This window comes from Polyergus mexicanus, unplaced genomic scaffold (assembly GCF_030449975.1).
Source record: "Polyergus mexicanus isolate NDT 795.1 unplaced genomic scaffold, iyPolMexi1.0 SCAF_16, whole genome shotgun sequence".
NCBI lineage: Eukaryota > Metazoa > Arthropoda > Insecta > Hymenoptera > Formicidae > Polyergus > Polyergus mexicanus.
In genome coordinates, this window is record NW_027223336.1 from 2,367,727 (window position 1) to 2,389,422 (window position 21,696).

The window sequence follows — 21,696 nt, forward strand, 5'->3', positions numbered from 1 at the left end:
CGTTTGCGATATATGACATGCTAATGTCATACTAGTGATATAAATATATTGCTCTATTATCATTGATATTTTTTATGTTATTCTTCTTTTGCGATTGATATTATCCGGGAGAGTACATGAAAATTGCATGTTTGTTAGATTTTCAACGTGTTTTGAGCTTCATATAAAGCACAAGAAAATTGAATCAATTGTTTTGAAAATAACATAAGCTTGTTATTTAAAGAATTTGATATACATAATATTTACGCGCATTATAAAAATTGATATCAAATTAGCTTATATATATATAACGAATGTTATTATTTGAATATATTTTTTACGTCATTTAAAAATAATATTTATATTCTAAAAATAGAACAATCTTTTTATTTGAACGATTTCCAGTCTTGGATTTATATTGTTTTCAAAATAATTTATTCAATCGCCGGTAATTTCAACGACTTATCGATTTATTGAACATCACTTCAGTTTGGCTCGACATCGATTTCATGATTGTAAAATTCTTTCCATTTCTTCTTTTTACGTGAGATAGAAAATTGACAGAGAAATTTCAAGCTGTTGTATTTTTTTTTTCGCTGCAACAAAACTTGATGCGCGTGATTCTTATGCGATAAAAGAAATGCGCGTTCTTTTTTTCGAAATTGATTAACGAGTCGACATCGTTCGACTCGAGCATGAATTTGTACGAAATCTCTGGCGGTGTGCATATCGTTCGGTAGATTTATCACGTACATTGACGATCGTTTGCTCGGCGACTGCCTGTCCCGGAAATATAATATTTCCGAATCGATCGTACCTCGTCGATCAGAAACCGCGAATAATCGTATTGTCACCGACGTGTACCGTACGCATGATTACGTCGATAAATCTTTGCCGTTTAATATAAAGAGCAGAAGTCGCGGTATTCTCCTATTCAGTCGAAGAAAATACAAATATTTTCTATGAATGGAAATATTCAAAGAATATCATTAAATATACTAAGCAAACTTTTTATTATAAGAATGATAAAGTATGAAAATTTTTAAATTGCTGTAAAAACTTATTGATAGTTTTATCGATTGATGCGGGTATTTTTTAATAATTTATATCCAATTAGATAAAAATATTTGATTTAATATCCTTTCCTTTCGGGAATATTTTTCTTGTTTAAATTACAAATAGAAAGAGAGAATTCTCTTTATTCATCTACCTATAAACCAGATATGACAGAAAAGATCGAAGAAAAAAATGTAAATTTTAAAACACTTTTAAATTCTTTAAAAAAATGCGAGTACAGATCTTTCGAATGAAGTGAATGGACATGTATTAAGCCCTTTCCATCAAGTATCAAAAAAATCACGCGGTTGTACGCGGTCGAAGCAATCGACCCTGATAACTCATTCTGTCCGAATCCCGTAGTTCTAAATATAATTGAAAAATACCAGAGGACAAAATAGCGCACGAGTGCTTCACCGGCAATCCATTCCGGCACGGTGGAAACAACGGTGATTTTCTGCGCGATTTTGTAATTCGACGAGAGCACCGTCGCGAAAGTGCAGTGAGACAAATGTTTCATGGACATCCGGACACATCGCGCTGGTAGCACCGTCGACTCATCGATAGTTGCCGCGCGGTCGAAGGTGATACGAAGATCATCGACGATATGTCCTCGGAAATCCACGGACTCTCGTGAAAAAGTACGTATTATCTCTCGTTCGCGGAATATGTATATATATATATATATATATATATATATATATATATATATATATATATATATATATATATATATATATATACGGGGTTAACGTGTAACTCGGCGATTTGGAGCTGCGACCGGAAAGAGTTATAGACCAATTCGATCGTGTAATTCGAAAGTGCCTATTTATTAAATCTAGTCGAGCGTTATGGCACATTATTGTCATTGCTTGAATTCCGTTCCGCTCGTTCGATTATTGCCTTTCGGCTTTGTTTATTATTGACATTTGCGTGTTTAATCGAAACGTCATGTTATAAATAATGTGCGATATCTCTACTCTTGCTTCGATAATAAATTAATAAAATTTATATATATTTATTATATATATATTTATAATATTATTTATACATATCATTTATATATCCTGTTATAAAATTTATTATTTCTACGACATCGCTGACAGTAGAGAATATCTCGACGTTCCATTATTAAAATTAAACATATCAGATTCGATAAATTTTTGTCCATTATTATTCGTTTATTATTATTCGATTAGTTACTTTGAGGACGTAATATCATCAATCTTTCTTTTTTTTTTTTCATTCTTTGTCTTTCTCTCTTTCTCTCGATACTACTCCGACTCTCTCCCATGATGACTTCAAACGCTTCCCCGAGTGTACTTGAGCCGAAGAGCTCTTACAGTTACAAAGATATATTTATTGTCGATGGCGAATAGTGTATTCATGTATTTCTCTCGTTTCGTAAAAAATATGTGTTTGCTATGATCGCCCGCATGAAGGACTGTGTAAACGATGCGCATTTTTGCAGCATAGGGAGATTGATTGTAAGCATGAGGGAAGACCGTTCCAAAATAAACATATATTTTTAATTTTTTTTATCAGAGTACGCTTGTTATCATAATTTTTACCGTGCATAAATGATACATATTTGTAAGCTGTAAGGGGAAAATAAAAATGCAAGCCCGAGGAAATATCGCTCCAACATAAGCGCGCGCTGGTGTTGATCCGTATTATCGCACTTTCACGTTAACGCGTTCTTCGATCCTAAACGCAGATCGTCACGAATAATGCAATGCTATATTCGCCTGGCTTGTATAAAACGCACTCGTCGAGTTTTTGTAATCTCAAGATTCTGTTTGTCACGGTGTACACAAATCCCGTTAGTAATTGCAACTTTCCTCGTTAAGAAATGCTGATCTGAATGAGTTCATTCTTACGGTCGTTCGCGCTGTATATCGAAGAAACTCCCGCAAAAGAATTTCATCTTCTTCTTTAATTCTTTTTTTCTCTCTGCTTTTCTGATCGTTTTTCTGCCTTTCTCGCCCTCGCCATTTTAACGCGGTCTGTTGCCGCCGCCGCTGTCGCTCGACGCCGGTAGTTAAAAACTTTTAATAATAGATAAATGAGCCGAGAGTTGCGATTGTCCCTGCGAACATTGTTCGAGGCAGGACTGAGTTACCAATCATTTTTGTGGGAAAGTAGAGAAGAAGATGTTAGATACAATTTCACGGTGAAGCCAGATGTTTCTTAATGGAAATTAACAATGTGTCTGTATCTTGACGAATGTAGCATTGTGTAAATAAAGACTTATGCGTTTATAAAAACGAAATCATAAATGTGATCTTAAAGAAAATAAAAATTTCTTTTAATTTTGATATCTCTCTTATCTCTCATCTTTTGATGATTCTTAAATGTTGAAAGTAACCGGCAAGACAAGCTTTTGAAGAAAAATACGCTTGTACAAGCGATAAAAAACTGAAACGCAGAACAAATAATATAATAATCTTAATCTCACTAAATGTATTCCTTTTCACGCGACATAATAATAATTATGCACGTGGCTATGGACTTTGCGCGTGATTTGGATCAGCCATTATTGGTGGCGCGAAACCGAGAATACACGCCGAGTCCCTTTTCAATCTGTTCACTTCCGGAATGCAATTACGCAATGTTTTATCGCATTTTACGCGATATGTTGAAGCAACTTTTATTTAAATTATTTTATTTAAATTATTTTATTTTTATTTAAATTTAAATTATATCACAGAATGACATTTCCAGGCTTTTCTGGACGCACATCTCGGACGTGTCAATATTCGATATCGTTAAAATTCGAGCTATTATAATTAATTCTGAATTCTTCGGTAAGAGCTTAGGATGTATAACGTGGAGTTTTATAGCCGACATTGTATACCCTATCAAACTCTAAGAAAATTTAATTAATATTTCGACGTAGCGCTTTAAATATACTTACATAAAAATGTCTAAAAATAAAATTAATTAAATCTCATTTTATTTTAGGATAAGTGTTAAATTTAAATTGAAAGACAGAAAGATATACAGAAAATACAGTATATAAATCATTGTAGATTGCAATCCGCTAGAAATGATAAATTATAAATAGCTTTATGTGAGACAATATATACGATATATTTTAACGCAATACATTGAAAGCTAAAACGTTTTTATCAAAATTGTAAAAAGCTTTATTTATCAATTGATATTATCTGCTATATGTCATATATTTTATATTTAAGTCGTGCGAAAATAACAAAATTTATCGTGTCAATGATGGGATTTCTTTAACTTTATATGAGGGTTTATTTTCTGCAGCAACATTTGTTGCTAGCTGATCCTCGACAAACGTTCATCGAACGATCAGACTTTTCTCACCTCGCAAACTTTAAATCGATTTGATATCGTTCTCTTTATTACTTACACCATTTCTTACATTGGTTATACAAAAATATCGATGACGCAATGTAGTCGTATAAAACTTTTGGCAATATATTTTATTCGCCTCAAGAATCATTGTATACCAAATTTTATCGAATAACAATTATTTATCTCTCTACATATATAGAATATATTTTTATATTTTAGGACGAGTTTGGAATCTCGATTCTGTTCGACACAAATTGACAATTGGACATAATCTTTTTATAAAACATCAATGTTTGCTAATTATTAACATACGATTCTAATTCTTTAAAAAACTTGATTGTCGGAAATTTCTAATAGTTAAAAAAGTGCATATTAGCTTTATCATCTTCCCCTGTGTTTTTAGAAGAAATTGTTATTTTATTACTAGGATAAAATAGCAAATTAAACTTTGATATCCCGTCCATTCTGTTTTTTTTTTTTTTTTTTTTTGGATTACGTCGTTGCCGCTAATCGCCAAGTAGACAAAAAAGACGCTTGGGTGGACGGTTGGTATGGATCAAGTTGGACATCGGCTATCGTATAGCAAGAAGTCGTTGTAACGTTTCTTTTGCTCCAGCTGCTTTTCTCACCCGTGCTTTTATGCCGGCGGATAATAAAAGTAATACTCGTCGTAAAGAAAATAAAGATGTTCTCTGAAATTGAACGTTGCGGGTTCACTATGACCGAAGCTGTTTCTCCACTCGTGACGGCAATTGTGTCGAATATTTTCGGCAGCTCTTACGTTTACTGTGTGCGATATACGAGTCTATTACGTAGGTTATTAATCCTTAATTATGTTAAGGCACTAAACGCCTAATGTCAGCGTCGAGAAAGATAGAGAAATTGTGCGTATCGCTATGATAATCGTGTGATAAAATACTTTAATTTCGCATTTGACATTTTTAGTGTGTAATATAAATCTTACAAATATATTCTTTATAATATATTAATTTATTTTTCATTTGTGTTTATATATTTCTTTCATCGCGAGAGAAATTTAGAATATGAATGTATAACTCCATGTATAGCAGCATGATTTATGATATCATCGGATGCTTGTTGTTGTTATTATTAATGGTATTATTCGTAATATTATGATCAAAATTATTACTACATGATTACTTGATTACTACAATTAAACGTTATTTACGCTAATATTATTAGCATAAATATAGTACCTTGATTTGATTCTCATCTAATTAATCAATGTGTGTATATCGTGAAAAAAAAAATATTGACAAAATCTATATAATATTTTAATATCATCTAATATTTCCATCTTGAAAAATGTAAATAAGTATCAACAATTTTCTAATTATCTTAGTTATAATTCGTATATAAGATTAGTTTGCATAAAATTTGTAAATTTATTAGATAAAATATTTTTACGCCATAAGATTATGATAAAATTTGGATTCAATTATTTTATTGGATTGGATAGAAAATTGATTGTTTTCAATTTCTCAACACAAATTTCATTATTCTTTTTTTCTTTTTTTATAAACAAAGTTTTATGTCTTTATGATTTATCATTATTATCCAATAATAAAATTTATTTTGATTGGTCAAAATATTTTGAAAAAAAATTTTCAATATCTTTACAACAAGGAAAGTTTATAATAACGATAATTACGATAATTACGTGAAATTATCAGCATTCGTTGTGCAAATTCGCTGCATTGATTTTGATTTCTGATATCGTGGAGAATTAATTTATCTACTTAAATTCCTGTCGCGAAATATTACAGGGATACAAGGAGCTTGATTGTTAGTCAGAACGGAAGTTTGAATGAGAAACTAAACGTTCAGCGATCAAAACGGCGTGTGATTTAAGTCAATAGCATACTGATTTGATCGGCATGCGTGGACATTACGGTCTCGTGAGATTAAACTGCTTTCGGAAAAACAAGCCGGTTTATTCGATTTACGCTTATCGACGACAGATCCGACAAATTTGGAGCGCGCCGCGCATCGTCATGCCGGGATTGCAAACGCGTGTAACGGAAACGGAGGTGGAAGCGTCACGACAGAGGGTCCAGGCAAAGGAGGGAGGTAATGCTTAACGACCGTCGTGGCACGACACGGTGACGACGGAAGCGTCGCGAGCGGCCAATTTCCCGGATTTGCCTGACGTTTAATGAATGCCGGCAGACGTTTTGATTTAGGGGACAGTTTCATTCCGAAGCGGAGCACAATAACCGCCAATTTGTAAATCGCCTCGTAAATCTCGACCGTCGCGGCCGCGTTGCGACGCAACGGCGCGACGCGCCGAATCCCGGCTTACACTACTAACGGTCCAATTGGATTAAACTATCGGCGCATCGTTAAAAGAGATCGACTGGCACTATAGTAATTGTAAACGGTTACGCGACACAGTGCGATATAATAATTATTATGGCGCTGTTACAAAATCGTGAATAGTACGACACTACTTGGTAATTGGATCGATGTCTCAACAAGATATTAACTGACGTCAAAAGTATGTAGAGAACTATCGTGATATTAATATTTACTGAGAATCTATCTTGCTTATAATTAATTATACTTGTTATGTTACAATCAACATCTTTCGAAATCGAAACGACGGAATATATATATTAAGATGACAATAATATTCTAAAGAATAATACGATAGGATTCGGATATAAAATCGAAAATATATAAATATTTAGATTTGATATGATCGCTCTTCTATTTACATAATATTGGTTCTCATTTAAATGTAGGATTTTAATATTTCTCTATTGTGTGTTTTGTAATACTGAACGCAGTATATTTGATTTGCTTATTCAATCTTATATGTTTACACGTTATGTTACGAATTTCCTGAACTAACAATAAGAGCGAATAAATGTTGATTCAAGTTTTACATTATTTTATTATATAATTAATAATAAAAACTATAATGTGATTGAAACATAATGGAAAATATTATTCTGACAAAATTTTCAACTCGATTTTAATTAAAAAAATTCATCGTTGAAAAAGAAATTACTGCTTAAAGGATTAATATCGAAATTTTATTTCTACTTTGGTATGCATCTCATAACTATTCGACGTTCAGTCTCTCGGATGCTCGTTTCTCGAGCGTAAACATAGCTGTGTATGTTCTCAAAGTTTAGCATGCACTAACTGCGGTCTTCACTGAATAGACGTGACATAACACGAGGATACCTGAACTACGTGTTTCCTTACGTGACACGCTTACGTATTTGCATATAATCAAGACGTCAATAATTAACAATTTTTCATACGTATTTTCTTCGTGACGTATCAAGCTGTGGTACATCAAGATCAACTTTCGCGAATTAATTTACTTGCATTTTTATTAGATACGAAATTGTGGATTTCTAGATACTTCAAGTAAAATTTTGAGAACAGATGATATTTTAATTATATTTTTTTGCATATTTTGAAACAAATCCACGCGTTACATTTAATAGTTATCATATATTTATATAATCTCCTTACATTATGTTTACTATTGTATTATCTGTGTTCTATATTATCGCAAATAAAAATGTTCACTCTCAACGGAAAATTGCCCGTAGCTATACATACTCAGCGTTTTTCCACGAGTCTGTCATGAACAAATTTTCGAGAAAAATAGATAAAGGAACGCGAACGTTATATAACGCTGTTACAGAACTGAGTTTGCTAATTATGGAGCGAGCGCGATAGTAGAAGTAAATTCTCAGGGCTGTGGTGACGCAGGCCGTTTTACCCGAGTATCACATAGCATCGTTATGGAAATCCTTGTTATATATCCAGTAAAACTCGTGATAACATTATGAATTGCGCATTACGCGCGTAATATTAGAAGGCTCTTTGCACTTTAAATATCCGTATAATGGCTTGCAAAAACTTTCGCCGCACACCGCGAGCTTTATCTAGAAAATATCTAGCTTGTCTCGACAGATATCTACATATATATACGAAAGACTTGCACAGTATACCATATGTATATATAAATAATGGGGAAAATACTAAAAAATATTTATCAAAGGTGTAAAGATATAAAAATTTAAAAGATATATTTACTTTCTCTCTCTTTTTCTTAAATATTATATCTTATAATTTTTAATTAAGCGCTATTAAAAAAAGTATAAAAAATATAATAAGTATAAAATATTGTACATAATCATCTTTAGCCGATTTGATCTTCCTACTCGAGATACCATTGACAATTATCGAAACATGCCAATATTGAATACGAACTTGAACCGCGAATTACAGTTGCGTCTTATCGATGCATATTTCAAATACCGATAAGTCTGATTAACATTGGACATTCGTTAATTACCTCGTATTCTCGTATTACATTGACTTAGTCATGCGTTAATGATTTCACTGCTGTGTGCGTTTCCGACCAATCGGCATATTGCAATATGCATTTGGTCACGTATACATTACGTCAGATTGGCGTGTACATACGTTCTCCGTGCTTCGTGCGTTGTGCTGGATTTATATCGTACCTTTAATGATAGAATAGGATTATTTACCGAGGACCACTAATAACTATGCCCGAGATCTGTTTGCTCGCGGACAACAGCAGCATCGCAGCGCACTATGTCATTAATGATAAATAAGTTTTATCACTCACGTTTTTATGTACTTCCCGCACGTCTATCTTGTTTTATTTCATTTCACTGAAAAGAGCTAACTGAGTTAAGAGTACCGTAAAAAAATATTTCATCAAACTAATTCTTCTGTCGCCTGACCGATCTCTTTTTGCTTTTTTATTTACAGATTATCTTTGGAACTTGAAGAGGAGACTTCTCGAGAGAAAAATGGCAGATCGACAGAGAAGGAGTCGATACTTGACCATCAGTATACTGCATATTATCACAATAATGTGTCAAGGTATGTGAAATATATTTTAACGTACTTTATTAATATTGGAATGTTCAATCACTTCGTGAGGTATCTTTTAGAAAGTAACTTTCCCAAGGTTATATAACAAAAATACAATATAACTGATTAAATGTGCCGTAAGGCATAAATGTTCGAATGTATCTCTATGCTTTCGATAAATTAAATTTTCCGCTTTACACACATTATTTACACAGTAACAAATATTACGACTTTCATTCGCGTTTCGATCGTGAATATCGCGATGCAATATTCGCATTTCTATGTGTAATGGCAAAATATAATTGGCATTATTTTCGGCATTCTATTGTAATTTATAACGAGCTTTGACTTCGACAATTATACGTTGAATTGCTGCCAAGAGTGAACTTGATTACTATAATCCGACGATGAATAATATCGAAACGTTATTGCGGCTCGATAAGGCGCGATTGTGCTATCATTAGGATCGTAACGATCGTTTGTAGCATTGGGGCAATAACGCAAAATAGCATACATAGATTAATTACACAGATTTGTTATATACGAACAGTAGAAGACAATTGTGGCAACATCTGCTAGAATCCTAGCCCGAAATAGTACATTTCTACTGCAGGTGTTATTTCCTAAATGATTGTTTACTGCGATAGTTAATTGTAAAAATTTCAGGTTTTAATCGAGTTTTATGCGTTACATGTCGCTGTATTCCGGTTCTAAATCGATTAACAAAATCTCATTAGCGAATTTTCAGAGAGTAAAATGTTTCGCAAAATATATAATATAAATTTTCATTTTTTATTATATATATACATTTTTTGTATTTACCGTATCTGCACTCGGGCTCGGATTATCAATTTTGATTCAAAGAGTGTGCGATACATTGTGTCTCGAAAAGTGATAAGGAATAATCATTTAAGAAAATCGCATACGCTCTCGCGTTTAACGCACATTGCGCCTCTTTAATCATCGGCGTTAATCAATCTTCCGTTCAACGTGTAATATTTCGCTGCGTTGTCGTTTTTCGCTCGTTCATTGAGAAGTTGAGAATATCTTTGAATCTTATTTTAGAAGCTCGTAATTATCGCTAAATAATAAGCTTTAATCTCTTTCTCTCTCCCTCTCTCTTTTGTTCAGTTTCTCTAATAAGATATATTAAGGAACACTATAGGATGAACTTTGTTTTGCTTTAGTGGCTACTTTCCAACTTTAAACGATTTAATGCAACAATATCTACTTTATTTCAAAGACGCCTGGCCAAGCGAGATGAAAGGGAGACCGACTAAAAATAAGGGAATGAAATAGGGCTACTGAAGATATGAAATAAAAGATCATGTTGAGAGAGACAAAAAAAAGAGAGAGATAAAGGTAGACTGAAACATAGAATAGCGAATGCTTTGGATTCCGAGACTTTCGAGAACTGGCGAGGAATATCTGTGTTAAATTGGATTTACGCGTCTACTACTGATATAACATCGTAATATTGTAATTAAGAATACAACGCCCCCTTGTGTAATAAATTTCAGGAACGTTGCCCGAGTCGGCACTAGTCCTTTGCTCTTGCGCAATGTTAAAGTGTGCTTGCGTTAGGTATTTTTTTTTATATTTTCATGTATGTCATATATAACAAAGCATAAGTTATAAAACACGGACGATGACGAAAATAAATTTAAATTCTTAAAACTTTGATTTATATATAAATCAGAGTTTTAAGAATTTAAATTTATTTATATATGTAATATTAAGAAAACTGAATTTCTAGCAATCTATCAAAAATACTATACTTGAATGGCATACGATATTAACTCAGTATATGTATACACTTGACGTTTCGTAATTATTAATTCCCAATTCTTTTCGCGATTAAGAGGTTTCTGATGTTCTGCAGTTATATGACGTATTGCTCGGCGATATTACATCAATCTCACGAATGCGACATGTGATTTTTGCAGTAACAATTCTGTCATTTCCCTTTTCGACATCGACTCTAACATTATTAAAACCTTTTCATGCTTTCTCTATACAATATAATAAAAAAGAAAATTTTTTTCTTATATTGCCGTAACATAGTTTCATTGTCAACCGCGATCCAGCTACCTTTATATAAAGTTGCGTAACTCGTTATATCACTTTGAGATTTTCGCCTCGGGCGGGCGTTTCTGTTCCATGTGTCAAGAGCAGCGATAGCGCGCGTTCATCGTTGTCTCGGATGCTTTGCAACGCTGATTTCTAATTTCTATCTCAGTGTCTGATTGTTTAAAATGTTTCCCGTTATAAGACTAATGATAATTTTTTTTCCGATCTAAGCTAATAATTTTTAAATGCCTGCAGCCTAAACCACAAGTGAGAGAACCATTAAATTATTTCAAACAATACAACATTTTTCATAAAAATTTTTAAATGCTTTTAAACAAAATTAATATAAAATTTTTTAATAGTTACAGACTTAACATTTGCTTTTATTCTTCGTAAGAATTTTAATATTTGTTTTGTATTTAAAAATTACGTTCTATACATATATATTTTTTCTCTTATTTTCACGTCATTTTTGCTAATAATTTTCGCAATTGCAAAAATCAAAATCATTATATTTTGTTTCCGTATTATGGATTGCAGAAAATTGATATTGGGGTAGTTTTTTCCGACTCAATTTTACATTTATATTTTTTGAATGCTCGCGGATATATAAATAAATATGTATACACGGCGTGCGTTTGTACTTGGCAATTATGTATCATCTGCACACTCGAAGCGTTTTATGCATCGTTATCATTTTTTGATTATAAGTCTTTTTTGCCTTGATAAAATTATTCAGGATATCTTATTATTTCTTGCATTCGTTTCTTATACACGTTTCTTTATTCTTATTTTTACTTTCGGGTTGATTAAAAAAAAACAAAAAAAACGTACAAATAGAAAACTTAAGATAAAGTTCTCGCAGTTAAATTTTAATTTTGCGCTAATGCATTTAAATTTGGAAATTGATGGATATAGATGAGAGATGCGAAAGCTCTCAGAATATCGATATTGCGGGATCGTTGCGTTATTCCAGATCGGCCTAAGCAATGCCCGTGCAATTTGTCAGCAGCCGTCTATGATAGTAGCGAGCACCGTAATTTCATGTCGCTTTGAGGCACTAATTTAAATACATATTAATACAACGCGTGTGTGTACGCAATATCCGCCTGATGTGACATAGAGTAGTCACGGACGGCGGACTTCGGCAGCATGTGAGCATGACTTTGCGTGCCAGCCAATCAACATGCCGGGCTATGCATTCGAACGAACCCTGCCGGCTTGCACCGCGAATAAATTCGAATACACCGAGCATTCTCGCGTTACGCGCAATAATGTCAGTTTAGCGAGCGGACCTCAATGGGGCAATGAGACCATGCGAAATGGCGTTACGATGCACGTTACAGCGCAGAATTCATCGCAAAATACCACTTAAAGAAGATATTATTATCGCAAGTTCTAATCTTTAATCTCTTAATATGCTATTCTTATTTTATATAGCACGGGCTCTTAAAAAGCTTTGCATATCATTATTATGAGAGTAGTTTTGCAAAATAGTTTTAATTTGTCCTCAAAAAGAATCAAAATATGTTTAAAAAGATGTTGTATCAACCAGAGTTAAAGGAATTAGTACGATGTTAAGAATTTGAGAAATCCAGATCTTTTTATTTCTCTTTTTCCCCCCCCCCCCCTCTCTCTCTCTCTCTCTCTCTCTCTTATATATTCTAAAAATTATACTATATATGATGGAAATAATCTAAGTTTGTCAAGCGATGATAAAAAAAATGCAATAATTTTTTTAATTATGAAAAAAATAATTTACGTTAAAAATATATATCTAGTTTAAAATCGGTCATTTATTTATAACCGGAGTTATTTTTGGATGCGATGGAATAATACGCAGAAAATTAGCGATGAATTATTCTTTATGCTATAAGATTTGATATTTATCGATCTGAACGCGCAATTCTTGCTTGAATAATGCGAACCGCAAGGTATAATATCTCGAAAAACTCTCAATTTAACGATAAAAATGTACTTTATAACTTACAACGATTATAAGTGATAAATTGAATAACTGCTAAGATAAAGTGACCTCAATTTGAAAATAGATCTTAAATATATCTGCGAATATTTTCGGTCCGTGATATTTTCTACGAACATTTTCGACAGTATAATATGACTTTTATTTATAATGAATAATGTATATTAACGATATTTTATAAAGGATAAATTATTTTAAGTAGCACATTGTATTATAATTTTTACAATGTACGAAAATAATATTGAATAATTCGATATGATTATATCTCTCCAATTACGTTAATTCGAATTTTTTTCTCATCCAAAAGAGATATTGTTATTAGTAATAAGACATATTAATCGCTTGTATATAGAAGCTTTCTTTTGTGTATAAGAAATTTTGATATTTGTCATACTTTGTTTCAGGAAGAGTTTCGCGAATTGTATAAATATAACTTATTCATAAATTTGATATAACATTTCCTTATGTATCGAGTTTAATCGATTACGATCTTTTTTTAAAGACAAAAATATTTACAGGAATACAAGATAAAAATAAATAACATGTCAAAAGATTAAGTAAAATATTTTAATTTTATAATAACATAGACAGTTATATTTCTATATTTTTTCGTTTTATATAATCTTAACTTTTCATATATTATCACATATTCACATTTATTAATCTTTGTATGTATAAAGAATAATGGGTAAATTTTTTATCATGAATTTTTATCTATTTTTTTTTATCATTAAATATCACATGTTAATTAAGTGAAATCAACATGAAATTACCATATTCTCAATAAATATTCAAAAATATTATTATTGATCTGTGACGAGTTCTCACGGAATCCGTCAAAATTTGCTCGTCTTGTTGGACTCAAATAAAGGGTGTTTCTCGCGCGACTTCGTTTCTTTTGTCATTGAGGCGAATGGAAAAACTTCTGGTATTCCCCGGTCGGTAGTATAAGATCGTAGATTCTTGATGCAGTCTTTCTACTAAAGAAAGAGAAATAGAGGAAAAGCAAAGAGAAAATACCTTGGAAAAAGTATCTTGGCTACTGCGCCTTGGGAAAGGTAGAGGAACATAGTCGAGTTTGCAATCGTTGCGTTAAAAAACTTCTCCTTTTCATTGGCCGTGTTCAGTGAGCTCGCTCTCCCGTGATGTGCCGACACGAGGATCGCACGCGTAGTCTTTCGGTCGCATAAATGCAAAAACATATTTAAAATGTTATCTCGTGGCGGACCGCGAGCCTCATTCAAAGTTAAGACATTAAATATACATTAGAGTCGTTATAGTTTTGCGCGTATCTGCCATTCAACCTCCGTACCACTTTATACATACGTATATGCATTCGTATTCGATTTTTTTGCTCCCTTCAGTTTACATAACAATGAGAAATTTTCTGCTCGAAGTAAGTATGTATAGAACTTCGAAGTTACATTTTTTTATTTTTTTTTATTTTGAATTCATATGAGTATGTAATAAAACCGAGAAGTCTCAATAACACAGTAACATACTATTGTACATAATTGACGATACGATATTGCTTTGAGAGGGAGAGATCTTCTTTCCCCTGTGAAAACACTGTGAATTATTGATTTATATGTTTTGAAAAGTAAGTGCTGCCGTGTTGGAAAGTTCTCATTATCCGTTTATTATTAAAGATATTTCCGTGAATTTTATCAGAAGTAATGAACATATATTCAAACTATAAAAATATATATTAAAAAGAGATAAAATGATTTATTTTTAATATTTTTGAAAACATAAAAAAAAGAGTGAGAGTATTATTATTTAATTCTGCAAATATATATATATATATATATACATAAATTGTTTTATACATAATTTCTATATATGATATTTAATTAGATTTTTGCAAGAACGGAAATATGCAAGACATATCGTACTTTTTAAAATTAGATTCACAATTTTTTTATTAGCGAGGTAATCAAAAGGCATCTTCCTTTTTTGTGTTTTTAAATACGCAGCTGCTGTTTATCCGATGCATTTTCAGTAACATACATTTGATTTATACATGGAGAACGCAAAATGCCTGTTGCTATAAACGTGAAGGAATATAAAAGTCGCTTTGAAAAACTGTGAAAGCGGATGAACGCTGTCATGTGTCGTTGAGTGTTTTGTCGTGTGGTAAAAAAAAATAGAACTGTTCATACATTATGCGTATACTTTTATCATATCATTTCTCTCTACGCGTATATCACTTCATTTACGTCGTACATATGTTATGACGGCAAAATGCTATTATAGAACTTTATAGAAAACTCTCTTACACAGTGGAGCATTATTTGTCCTCTCGCGCGATATGTTTTATGCGGTATATCATTAAGCGAGTATAATCTTTTATATGATGAAAAACTTTATATATAATTGAGGAGTGAAAAAATATTAGATATACTTTGAGATTAAATATTCTAAAATTTAATTTTTTTTTTTTTAATTTAATTTTTATAGTTTTCTGAAACATTGTCCATTAATTTAAAGTCTCTCTTAAACTGTTTGAGATACAATAGATGAAATTGATCATTAAATAATATTAAAAAAGTGTAAAAGTATTAAGTTTAATAAAAAGTTTTCTTTTTACAAATATATTCTGGATTTTAAAATATCCTTTTGTTGTTCAATTCGAAATATCATTTATTTTATTTACTTTTTATTTTGCACGCGCGCGCTCTTCGATTGTATATATTCGAGTCAAATCGCAGACGTGGCAAGGATTAGAGAATGACAGCAGATGGAGGAAGCCTCTGGTGCGCGGTAAAATTTCTTTTGCGTCAACCACGTACTACAATCGTTCTTTCGCGATTGCAGACTGTGACTGCCGTTAACGAGCGAACGACTTTTTAGCGCAACGGAACGAGACTGCAGATCGAGAATAGCATAGAAATGTGCTATGCTGTACAAAATAGATCATTCTCGTACATTCGTCGATAAGAGAATTTGCTCTGCACATGTTCCTAAATTGAGCTTGATCATCATTAAATCGTAACGAATCGATCGTAAAAAAATTTCATTACATTTATCGATATATATTTTCAATCATATATGCTTATTTTTTTTATTTTTATATATGCTTATTTTGATCGTTATCAAAATTAACGAAAATTTATTTACAAAAATGATTACACGTGTACATTTCGTTTTTGTAAACTTCAATTATTTCGTCGCGTAATGTTCACCTAAGAGACTAGTAGAAAACAAGCGTGCGTGTCAGACGTTTTTCTACTAGTTCATGCAATTTTTGCAACTCGCTCCAATATCCGCTCAACGTTTTTATTATAACGATATTGTAGCATAGAACTTTATTTCAATTTTCTAAAGTCATGCGATTAATTAATATATTCAGCATTAAGGAAGAACAGTAAATAAAACATGCAGCTTCACAAGAAAAGCTGTCACAGTGTATTGCTGTAATCTCTTAGATTGCATACATTTGCATTATCAATATCAAATGATGAAATACGTTTTAAGTCACTGTTTCAGAAATTACATCTGTTATTGCGATTTGATTTCTTTTGTGATGCAATAAATAGACTTCTAAATTCTTACATTATATTTCGTATTGCGATTCGATAATTTTAAGATTTTAAGTTTCCCTCCTGTGTGCATTCACATGCAAATATATCAATATATATATATATATATATATATATATATATATATATATATATCAATCCCTTCTAACGTATTTGATGGAAGTCGCTATATACAAATTTCAGATACGGATATATCGCACGATATATATCTTCTTACTTCGATCTGGCAAGATGGAAACTGACTTTCATCTCGCATTCGAGATGTGTGCGCGCGCGCGCTTACATATGTGCATCGAAGTCGGCAGGCCTGTGTAAACTTTCGATTCGATGAACACGACTTGGTGGCTTCTCGCGGACCGTTTAATGGCATTTCCGTGCTCCCAAAAAGGGAAATATTAAATTTCAAGACGCGAATCCGTACGGCGCTATCGTATTCCGAGAGCGTTGACAGAAGACGCCATCGCTTTTTGGCCTACTTCTGGAAGTGAGATAAAAGTATCATTCGTGAACGAGAAACGGAGCATAAACTCCGTCGACGCAAGCTTTCGATTCTTATCTGGCAACTGTATAAATTATATTACCGAGTACTCGCTCGCGTTTACCCGTTTTGAAACGTCATACAATTTTTATGAATGTATACTCCATTTACTCCGTATACTTTTATTCGAATAATCATCGAGAGAGATACGTTCGTTTGTAAAAATCTTGTCAAATTATTGTATTAATAAAGCCACGAGAATCTATAAAAAAATAGATTTGATATCAACCATTTAATATTTGATTTATGACATAATAACGAGAGTTAAAAAAGATATATTTATTTTATTTCTCTATGTATGCAAAATATTTTGCATTGCATTGGCTTTGAAATGAGCAGGACACGTTTTTAATAATGGAAGCACCGAATCTTGTCGTTGCAATTTTATTATCTATGCAATCGCAAAGCTGCCGAAATGGCGAAAGTTACGACGGTGTTTTGCTTTTACAAGAGTTTACATTGACGTGTATATATGTCTATTTAATAAAGAGAGAGACAGAGAGACAGAGAGAGAGAGAGGAAAAAGGGAGAGAAAAAGAGAATAAATTCCAGTTGCAGTTTTGTATTATATTGTTCTACTCGCTTCCAGCGCGCGTCTTCCCTGACGATACGTAACCGGGCTAACGCTATAAAAACATCCGGCGGCATTGCAGGTTACAGACATGTTACATGCCCGCCATGCGGTCATTCATCTTCCTCCAAGCTATGTTTCTCTGCCGCGGCATTCTCTCCGCTTCTTTACTTATTCGCGTGCAAATTTTACGCCTTTTATCCGACGAAACGGCGCTTTTCGCTCCGCTCGGACAACGATTTAACATACAGAGAGCCATGCTAGATTGTAGTTTTGCTGCCTGGCGTTAAAAATTCTCAATTTTTCAAAATATTAATACATTTCAAGAGAGACAGTCTAAAAATATTTTTATTGTTTTTTAATCACAATGGCTTTGTATGATTTTAAGAATTAGCCGGTATACCAAAAGATCCTGGCACGTTTAATTCTCATTTATTACCAAGAAGATTAATTATGTTATTCAAGAATTTTTTTTTCTCCTGCTATATATTGTAAGATATATTGTATGATGAAAAGAATTTTCATTATTGTCTTATTGCAACGTGTGTGCGAGAATAATAAACGGAATGATAACGAGAATTATTTATTTGTATATAGTAGCTATATTATGGATATTGATTATTATTAAATTGCGGCCAATATACGTTATGGAAAATGTTTTGATTATACAATATTAACAGGAAGTAAAGATTTTTTTAAGTTTCTCAGAATTGAAAAATCACGACGGGGTTTTGTCGTCGATTGCGGATGCTGGAAATGTCGGTGTGCTTGGGTGGGAAACCTCTTAATGCACGGGAGCATTAAGGCGTCTAATTTCGCCTTTCTGCTTTGAAATGCAATATCGCCATAGAAGGATTCTGCTCGCGAAGTATTTCCAACATTTCTCAACTATTTCCCAAACTAGACTGCTCGCTTCATCAGTTGCGGTCTCGTTTGCGGACCATCAAGCAGGAATCTTATTCACATACGTAGAAAATTGTTTTTTTTTTTATTATTATTATTTGTGACGTCTTTTTAACTCTGATGTTTGGAAATGATCGAAACAAATTTTACAAGTATTTTTCTTTAAGTAGGAAACGCTGTGTGAACAAGATCTTTCTAAATATATTTTATAGATAAATGTGGCAAAGTAAACTTTATCTTGATTGCATTATTATTATTGCACTAAAATAGAAATTTTGGATTATAATTTTAAGATTTAATATTCAATGATGACTTTAAAATATAATTGAGATATTTAAAATATTTTTACGATTTTTTGAACAACATTGTACTTGGTCGTTAATAATCGTCGACGTTTTTTCGTGATAAATTGCGGGTGAATAATTGCGAAAGATTCGAAAAGGAAAGTGGAAGTCGTTACATGTCGGATTTAGGTCAGGTATCCGTAATTATAACAGGGTGAACGGTAACACAATGTTTAATTGCAGCATTCTATCCATCCTATTCCCCTATATTCTCCTTTCCGCTTGCACTTATTCAGTTGCAGCGTTATCGTCTTTCGCCGAGGACACTCATCTCCTCCGAGAAGGAGACGAAAAAGCATTTGTCTCTGATTTGAAAGCATTACAAACGCCAGCTCTGCAATTATTATCGTGCTGAAATTAGACATGGTTACAGTTTGTTATCTGTCGCTTGCGCATTTCATCTACATTTCCAGAAGCATACTCCGATTGAATGAATTATGGTCGCTCTTTTTAGCAAAAGTGACGACGAGAGTTTTAACATTAACGAAACTGATATATTCAGAGTTTCTATTTTTTAAAGAATTATTTCAATGAATTATAAAAATATTATTTTCAAATCACATACGCACATTATTTTTGTCGATTTCGTCGCAACGCTCCGAAGACTCGAAGAAAATAAGCTTTCAGTTTTGTTTGTAAAGAATGATTTTCAACGTTAATAGCGGCGCGGTGCACTTATCACGAATGTCGAAGATGCGCCAGTTGGTACTGCCATGTGTACGCCGCGCAAATAAAGCAATTTTCTCCTAGAGGCATTTTCAGGAGAAGGATGCGGAGCGGCACTCGGCTCGCGAGCCATCTGATAACTTCTCTGGGATGGATCGGTTTTTTTTTTTGCTCCTGGAACAATTCTATCCTGGCTATTATCTACCTTCTTTCGCTCACTCTCTCTGCCACCGTCGTTCCTTTTTCGTTTTCCTGTGTCACCTCTGCCACGAGCCTGTCTCCACCCTCCTTCCATATTTCCGACCGGATCGCGTCGCGTAAAAACTATAATTGTATAAAAGATGTTTCCAGACTGGCGCATTGTTCTTCCATTCCCCATGGAGTCGTGCCAAAAAGAGGAATTTCCATAGATCTCGCCATTGATTCTCTCATGGAATCTGTCCAGCTACGCCGCCGATATTCAAAGATTTACTCGTCGCAATAACGCGGGGAAATTGTCCGCGAAAATATTTGTCAGCGAAATGAATTTTTCCCAACTCGAAATATCCATTTTGTTAATTATGTATTTTTAATTAGAAGAATTTATTTTTGCCAGATTTAACACGTCGGTGTAGAATATATATGAGAAATTTCGAATATATTATTAGATATTCTAATATTACTTTGAAAAATGTTTGTCGAATGTACGAATATTAAGAGAAAATTTCTTTAGATTCTTCACATATATTGTATTATACGTATTAAATCGATAATTACACGATTTCATTAACAGGATTTTTTTATCTCGCTTGTAAAATTTTGCCTGTATGGAAGAATTTATTATTCAAATTTCGCTCGATAAATGCCGTTCTCTTACGATTCGATGTATGTGTAAATTTCTATATTTCTCAAATTCTCAATTCGTCCCATCAGATCGAATAAAAGACAGTTACCGCCTTTTTCTATCGCGCAAAGGCGTTTGACTGAACGACGTAGTTTCACAGGCAAAGCCGAGCTTAATGCCTCGTATTCGCGGTAACTTCTCTGCGACGATTAATGCAAAGTAGCTCATAGTGTCAGTTAGCATAACGTCGAAGGTGGGCGCCTGTATCGTAGCAGAGGGTCCACTAAGCCGGCTTACTGTCGAATGCCGAGGCACTATTACTTCGGTCGTTGGCGTTGGCGCGATGCTACGGTAATTTGTAGCTTGTAGGCGGCCTTTGTGTCAATAATACCGTTTATGATTCTTTGATCGTGCCCGCTATATTGGCATACCGACCGGCCGGCTGACCAATGCTGCAAAGGGGCTTTTTACGCCGACACATATTGTCAAAATGTACTGCGTACATCATTATTTGAATGTATTTTATAATAAAGGGAATCCTCTCGTGCCGGATTTTTAATTTAAACAGTATTGGTTATGATTTTATTTAAATAGAAATTATTTTCTGCTTTGTATTAATATAAAGCATTGTTATTTATAAAACAAAGTGTATATTCGTATTTACGTACATCATATTTTATTAACGAAATAAATATCAGTTATGTAACGATGTTGAAAGAAATGTAGATGTGTGGAAATTGAATAAATTTTTTTTTATACCGGTATAATAAGAAACAATTAAAGATACAACCAAACAACTATAATATAAAACGTTAGTTTAACAAAGAGAGAAAGAGTAAAATAGATAGCCTTCATAGCGTGACAGTTGTTAGAATACCGGTCTAGCGAGCACTGGCTTAATAATACGGCACAATTAATCTCGATACTAAGTACGTCATATAAAAACATTATGTTTTTAAACATACTATTTTCCGATCAATATTTGCAATTAAAATAAATA

At 32.9% G+C, this 21,696-nt stretch overlaps 1 protein-coding gene across 5 annotated transcripts in view; it reads left to right on the forward strand.

Annotated features, from left to right (window-relative positions):
* Window positions 1-21,696, forward strand: part of LOC138940046 (lachesin) — a 253,582-nt gene that overhangs the window by 35,497 nt on the left and 196,389 nt on the right. For 2 of the 5 annotated variants that reach the window (XM_070308545.1, XM_070308550.1), the window contains exons 1-2: window positions 1,358-1,676; window positions 9,151-9,264. In XM_070308545.1, coding sequence (XP_070164646.1) covers window positions 9,192-9,264 — 73 coding nt within the window. In that variant the 5' untranslated portion in view covers window positions 1,358-1,676; window positions 9,151-9,191. Of the gene's footprint in view, window positions 1-1,357; window positions 1,677-9,150; window positions 9,265-21,696 lie in introns of those variants that run through there. The other 3 variants (XM_070308546.1, XM_070308547.1, XM_070308549.1) reach the window with 3 other exon arrangements.